Genomic DNA, 7,594 nt, shown 5'->3' with positions numbered 1-7,594 from the left:
CAAATCAAATGATAAATTAATTAATGATTAAATTAATTAATATATTTACAAATATAACCTTTTAAAATATTTTTATCCCAAACCCAAACACTGCATCCCTAATAAAAAAAACAAAACCAAAAGGAAACCAAAAAACCATTAAAACTCCCCAAAAATAAAAAACCAAACCAGGCCAACCAACCAAACCAAAACAACAAAAATCCAGAACAGTTGTCTTGCTGTCATCTGTCGTAAGGATGCTCTGTAATGAAAAAGGAAGACCTGGAAGTAATCCATGAAGCGCACTACATTTCTACCTGCCATATTCATGGTGGGAAGCAGAGCATCTACTGTCCTGATTATTTATACTGTTTATTATGAAACCATACAAACTCCGTAGTGTCTGAACCGTCTAAGAGGAAATCATTCTAGCTGGGTTCTATTCAATTCCACAGTAACTTCTCCAGTCTGTTAACTTGGTATATGGGTTCTCACTCCAGCCCGAGTAAAACATCAGGCCACAGGTAAAAAAATGTTAAAGCTCACCAAATTCATGAGTCGTCTTATTATTTATGGAAGTATATTCTCAAAACACACACTACAGTTAATGGTGTAGAACCAGGACACTCATCAGTCAGCTGTGCTAGAACAAACTGTATGGTTTAAAACCAACTGCAGTTGGTCAATGTAAGTTTGAGAACATTTGTATCGCATTAACATTGCCAAAATCTTGTTGCTTTCAAATGCCATTTTGTTTTGTTGTCATTTTATATAAATGTAAACAGAGTGGCATCAATATTCCAAGCTTACTATATGACTAATTTAGATTTATTTTTAAAATCTCAGCCAAAACAATTTACCAATTTCAAGTTTTAAAACCAAGGGAAAATACACTACTTGACCATAATACATACTAGCAATATTCTAGTCTTTTCTAGGAAGTACACTGAAATCGTAACTTTCATCTAGAGCAGAGCTTATTATCTATTTGAAGGGGGCACTCCACACATTTAAAACTTGGTTTTCTTTCCAGGATCATCTCACATTTGCTCCAAAATGCAGTTCATATTTGTTATAAAAATAATCTCCTAGAGCTTTCCGTCTTAGCAAATTGTCTCTAATCTCAGCTGGGCCCAGGCCAGAGCTGCAGAAAGACAAGATTTTTTCCTAACACAATAGTTGTTTGATCATTGAAGCCAAGCGGTCTTAATGACCACCTCCCTCTGCTGACAACAGGCAGCAGTGATAACAGACCTTGATTCAACATTTAAAGAAAAAAATTAGTTAAGAAAGGGTTGCAAGAAAGGCAAAATTTTAGTCCCTTGGGGAGAGAGGAAGGCAAGGGAAATGTTCAGAAAACAGCAAAGGCCATTTTAACTGGTTAAACACAAAGCCAGGTAGAGAAACAGGTAGGACAAAATACACAGAAGCTTCTGAGCAGATGAAAAGAAAGAGATCAGAAAAGGAAGGAAGTAGAAGACTGTGATACAAAATGAAATTTTAGGACAAATACAAAGACATCAAACTGAAAAACTGCTGAAAAACACAAGTGAGGAACACGAATTAATGTCTAAAAAATGTTCGAACTATGAAGATGAGTTTCAATATCCAAGGCAAAAATCCTTTGTCTGGAGTTTAATTAAGCACCAGCAAAGAAAACAATCTGACTGTAAAGAACTAGGAAGGTAAAATAAGATACTGAATAGAAAAATCACCCACTGTACCAATGCAACCTGAAAAAGGATTATGGAAAGACTGTATGTGATTGCACTGCATTAGCAATATACACAAGAGGGTACAAACTGAAACTGTTACATTCTAGATATTCTGCAGTGTCTGTTCAAAGTATTTCACATTTACTACAGTATTTCAGATTTGTTATTATGTGAAAAGTTGATGGAGTGGCAAATTCTTTACTCTGTATTCACTCGATCAAATCCCATGACAGCATAACCAACATTTACTAACACATAGTCTAAATTTGATTATATGACTTTGAATCTTACTGATCTCTTGAAGAATTTTGACATCTTTTAAGGATGAACACAAGCATACAGTCTTAGCTGACTGAAACAAGACTTAACTAATAGCTCTGAAAGACAAGATAAATGACCTTCTGTCGCCATTGCTGCCACAATCACAATTATTCAGATATATTATTGAATTAAACTCAGCCAAGGGAAATGCAGTCTTTTCTCAAACATTGCCTGTTTGAAGAAAGGCGCTGCAACTACACTGAATACAAGCAGTATCTTCGCCTTGTGAATAGCTGCAGCCTTGTAATTGAAAGGCATGCCTGAGATTTCTCTTCCCATGACAGATACCTGCAGTAAGAGTCTACACATTAATTTTATAAAACAGAAATCAAATTGTTAACATGTTCATAATACATTATTTTCTTTATATTTTAGTCTTTTTTTCTTTCATACCTTCTTGTCTTTTTCAGAACCATCTGTGAGAAGGATTCCCTTGGCTTGCATGTGACGGTACAGGATCTTTTGAAGAGCTGACATATCACATTTGATCACATATTCCACCTGGTGCAAAAAAAAAAAACAAAACCAAAAACCATAAACACAATGACATAATAATGTTAGTAGGATCTAACTGCAGATTCTTGTCATTCTAGAACAAAACAAAACAAAACAACCTTACTAATCTTTTATCTGTACCATAACACCACATAAAATTTCAACAACCAGCACTCCAACTGCAAGCACAGCAATGAGTATCTCAAAAGATTATCTGTTAGTCACAACTGCAGTGAGACAGCTGGATCCTAACGATGCAACTGCAGGATTACCAAACATACTTTATTTCTCACTCTGTAATTTTTAAAATCTAAAAATAATTTAAAACTGATTTTATATTTAACATGCAACTAAAAAAGTATTTTGTGTTTCATAACCCATGGAATTTATTGTGTCTGTTAAGCTTTATAGAAACACTAAGCAAAGCATTATAAAAATATCATCACTGTATATCTAGCAATTAAGAATCCCTCACAGAGTCTAACTGGCATAATATTTACCTAGGTTGTCACAGAAATATGCCATTTTCTCAACATACACTAAAACACAGGGAATTAATACAGTATTGCATGACCTCTACATTCAGCCTGACTTGTTCAGCTTTTTAAAACTCTATTTATTTTTTGACTGCATACTAGATTTAAAAACAGTAACACAAAGACTTCACACACCAATTTTATGTCATTTTTTCTACTGCCCAATGTCTGGATTATAGTCACTATGTTTCTAGTAAGTTATGTTAAATAAAAACTGTAATATAACAAAACCACACTAGTGGCTAGAAATCCTTCAAGCTGTGAATAAAAGACAAAGCATAAGCTTCCTAACGTTTAATAAATAAAAGGGAAGAAAATTATCAGATATTTTCTTCTCAGAAAGACAGGAGTATGAACTCCTTAAAGACAAGTGACTTTCTTCAATGGCTTCTTCACCAAGATTAGCAAAAGCAAATGAACCTTATTAACAGGCTTCAGTCCCCAAGTTCAGTCCTCAGGGTTGGATGAATTCCTTTTTTCAAGACGATGGCAACAAAAAGAAACATAGCCTTCTGAGTATGAGTGTGTATGCAACTTGAAAATTTTCCCTCTCCAAAGCCTATTATTGGATTTATCAAACACAGTGGCTTGATTTCGGTATTATTTTCAAATGCAAGTATGTTTTATTCTCAAATAAATGCCTTCTGAGGGTATTGAAATTTGACATTTGAAGGAACAAAAATTTGCCACAGCAGTAGTGTTGACATGATTATAAAGATGAAAAATAATTTTTAAATGCCTTTCTTTGTATTGTCTCTAAGCATCTGTACAGAGTTCTTAATTCATTTAGCCAGTCAGCTTATAACACATCTTACAAATATTACAGTTTGGTATGGTTTTAAATCCAGTTGACCTTAAAACCAAATTTTCCTTATCACACCTTCAAATTTACTTTTTTTTATTTAGTTGCTGTTGTTATTCTGGGAAGAGGGATGTAGAATTGCAGAGGAGGACACAGTGGGACAAGATGAGTTACCCAGAAATAAAAACAATTACCTTTGAAATCAGAAAATAATTTTAAGTTCTGAATTTAAAAGCCACTAGTTTAAAAAATGGTGTAATTTCAACAAGAGACTTCACACAATTCCTGGAATGATAATGCAGGACCAATTGCGCCTGCTTTATGAAGTCCAGTAGTCCTTCAAGAATTTCAGTGGACTAGCTTCAGCCCAGTTCAAGGAGTATGATACAGGACAGAATTTTATGCTCAGCGTATGGCTGACTCACAAATTGAAACCAGACTCTATAGAAAGAAGTTGCATATCTTACAGTGGTTACAACAAACACATTTAAAGTTGGTGAGGAATCCTGAGAATGCAGAAACTTCAGGTACTCAGGCTTCCTCAGTGACCAGCTTTCTCTGAAGAGGTATACACAAACAAATACTAAAGAGGTCCTCTTCTGCAAAATAAATCTGAAAAAGGGGCATTACTTAATGCATAGAAAGAATATTACACCCTTTCCAGAACTCCTCTCATTGCAAACCTTTTCTGGCAGTTGAGACTCAACCTCTTTCTTCAATCTTCTCAGCAAGAAGGGCCGAAGCACTTTATGGAGACGGCGGATGATCAGAATAGTTTCTTCCTCATTTAAGTCCACCTAGAGGAGTTTATAAAAGTCACTACAAGGCAACTCAAGTACATTAGGTAATGTCTTCTTTCACATGAAAAGTTAAGAATGTGCAGTAATTACTTGCATCTTACAACCAAACTGACTGGGTCAAAAAATACACTTTAAACATTAAAATTTTGGTATTATAAAGAAGGGGTCTTTTAGTTAAATCCCTAAGTACCAGAGCAAGTTCAAACACTAATCCTTCTGTATAAGCTCTCTTCTGTTTTCATCAAAGTGGTTTATTTCTGATCTTTTAAAAAACACTGCCACAGTACCCTTTCTCCAGTCATGGCAAATGGAGCATTGAACCACTGTTCAAAGGTGCTGCAGCTCTTGAAAATGGTTGGAAGAAGGAAATTGAGAAGAGCCCAAAGTTCAGGCAATTTGTTCTGCAAAGGAGTCCCAGTCAGCAGGATCCGCCGAGGGGCCACATAGTGAGTATTCAAGACCTGAGTCAGCTTGCAGTGATGGTTCTTCATTCGATGGCCCTCATCTACTATCATGTACTTCCACCGAATCTGAAAGAAAAAGAAGAAAAGTTGGCGAAGTTAGAACAGGCCAGACTTTGTCAAGTTCCTCCCAACATGTATAGAACAAAAATACTTAAAAGCCTGAAACATTAGTCAGTCTCAACCTTGAAGAAAGCCAAATCAAGCATTATGCAACTATCAGTGTCCTTGCTAGCAGCAAACATAGAGACAAACACTAGGTATGCTCAATCTGATGTTGAATTCTGACTGCAATTGAAACAGCAAACAGCAGATTCGTTCCATTTCTGGGAAAGAGATTAGAATGACTGGCTCTTCAAGGCCAGAATATGGTTCACAGTGGAAGAAAGAAACCGCATAAACTCCAAATAAATCTGTCTGTAACAAGAACCTTGAAAGGAGACAAAAGCATTTTCAGATAAAGTAAGTATGCTCACAAACAACAGCAACCCTGAACTTTGTTTCAGCTAATCCTGTGTTTTCCCTTGAGAACAAAGCAGCATAATTAAAATCATCTCCGTTATTTCGCTTTCAACCAAAGCTTCTATTTCTTAATATGAAATCTTAAATGCAGTCACAGCAGATGTTGGAAGCTGTTGTTCAAACTCTCTGTTACCATCCGCACTACAACATGGACGGTTAACGCAAGTGTCACACTGACCATATGACTAGGAGGCCTCAGTTTGTACTTTTAGAGGTACTACCTAATTCCATTTCCCAGGACATGATGAGTGGCATAGTGCTGTCATTCCTACCTTTCAGCAAGAGTGGGAAAAAATAGGGGAAAAGGAACATTAGGTAGTCTCAAGCTGTTTTCAAGCATTCAGAATGATGCTAAGAAAATGCACTGCCTTTGTATTAGACAGGACAAACAAGTAACATGCAGTAAATAGGCAGCATGTAACAGACAAAAATGAAGTGAAAATGAACAACAAAACTCAGGAAGACCATACGGTTTCTCTGTATAGCCAAATACTTCCTTAGTCTGCTTTGTGTGCACATGAAATAGCCTTATAGTACTGTAGTTTTCATTTTAATTCATCGTACTTGATACCTACCTGTAGACAGTCAGTGAGCCCCTAGGAACTGCAATGTGTAGACTCTTTAGTCTGGATACCAAATTCATGATATAGGTAACTATTTAGTCACGTGGGGAAAAGTGACCACGTAGCTGGAAGGTCTCTAATAAGAGTGAGTGTCAGGACAGAAATAACAGAAAAAATTGAAAGTCACTGATGCATATTAGGCTGAGTATTATGCAGAGGTGAGAAAAGTAATGTTCTTCCAAGGACAGACAGGATACAGTACTGATAGAACTGCACAGAGGAATTAGTCCCCTGGCCACATTCAGGAAAATCCTAGTGTTTACATAAGGAAGAACTGTGACAGAGAAGTTCTATCAAAAAATGAGGAACAGGAAAGTAAATGAAAGGGTTAACTTTTACTGAAGGACAGAACAACTGGGAATTTCCCTATAAAACAAAAATGTGTTTTGTGGTACCATTTGAAGGTGTCTGGGTCTTGCTGTAGAGAGATAATAGTTAAAATTACCTTAGCAAGGATATGTTTGTCCTTTATTATGTACTCATAAGTAGTTAAAAGAACGTTAAATTTTCCACTTCGAAGCTGAGGAACAAGTGAGCGGCGCATTGCAGGTGTACCCTAAAAGAGAGAGACATGTGAGTTGTTATTCTCTACTTTGTTGAAGAAAAAACATTGTTTTTATGAATTAGCAGATGATGAGCAACTACATGAACCTGCCACCATACAGTAAATAATACATTGATGTAATTCAACCACTGCTAGCCTGTAAAGCTGCTTAACGGGCTTATGGAAAAAAATAGACAGTGGTCTGGTCTCCCTACAAATTGCTTGGCTATATCTAGCTACTACAGCAGCTACACAAGAAAGTATTTAGCTATGAATAAAATGTTAGGTAGTTACCATCTGTAACTTTCATCAGAAGCCTTGCAATGTGGTAATTAACAATTTTATTCTGCATTTTGTACAGTGGTTTACAGTTGTTTTACTTCTACAGTCTTTCATAGTTTGTTACAGTCTTCTTAGTATGATTAACTCACACTGCTTAGTATCTGACATACATGACAAAACCTAATGAACAGTTTAAAAGTTTGCTGAGACAGAGGAAAAACTGTCTCTAGTTCTCATTCCTTCTATTCTACAGTCATATAAAAAGCAAATCAAACCTTGTAAGATATCTTCACCACAGAAGGAGCCCATTTGTCAAATTCGTATGTCCAATTGGATAAAGTCCTATCATAGAGATTATAAAGAAGAAGTAACATTTCATCATTTGCAAATCAAACTTTATAATCGTTTCCAAGTGGTTGCCAGCTTTTCAACACGTTTTATGTAATCAACCCCCATAAATAACAACATATTTTAAAAATGCACTTTATGTACTGCAACAAAATACAAGCATGTC

The 7,594-nt window shown here is 35.8% G+C and overlaps 1 protein-coding gene across 1 annotated transcript in view; it reads right to left on the bottom strand.

The window, feature by feature from the left end:
• The window catches only part of SMARCA2 (SWI/SNF related, matrix associated, actin dependent regulator of chromatin, subfamily a, member 2), a 119,227-nt gene that overhangs the window by 56,222 nt on the left and 55,411 nt on the right, over window positions 1-7,594 (bottom strand). The window contains exons 18-22 of the mRNA XM_017740656.1: window positions 7,356-7,422; window positions 6,700-6,810; window positions 4,936-5,178; window positions 4,532-4,645; window positions 2,408-2,516 (exon numbers count right to left, since the gene is read on the bottom strand). Of these exons, the coding sequence (XP_017596145.1) occupies window positions 2,408-2,516; window positions 4,532-4,645; window positions 4,936-5,178; window positions 6,700-6,810; window positions 7,356-7,422 (644 nt within the window). The remainder of the gene's footprint in view (window positions 1-2,407; window positions 2,517-4,531; window positions 4,646-4,935; window positions 5,179-6,699; window positions 6,811-7,355; window positions 7,423-7,594) is intronic.

This window comes from Corvus brachyrhynchos, unplaced genomic scaffold, assembly GCF_000691975.1.
Source record: "Corvus brachyrhynchos isolate BGI_N302 unplaced genomic scaffold, ASM69197v1 scaffold467, whole genome shotgun sequence".
NCBI classification, from domain to species: domain Eukaryota; kingdom Metazoa; phylum Chordata; class Aves; order Passeriformes; family Corvidae; genus Corvus; species Corvus brachyrhynchos.
Note: the sequence above shows the minus strand (reverse complement) of the source record. Positions and strands in the feature narration are given on the sequence as shown.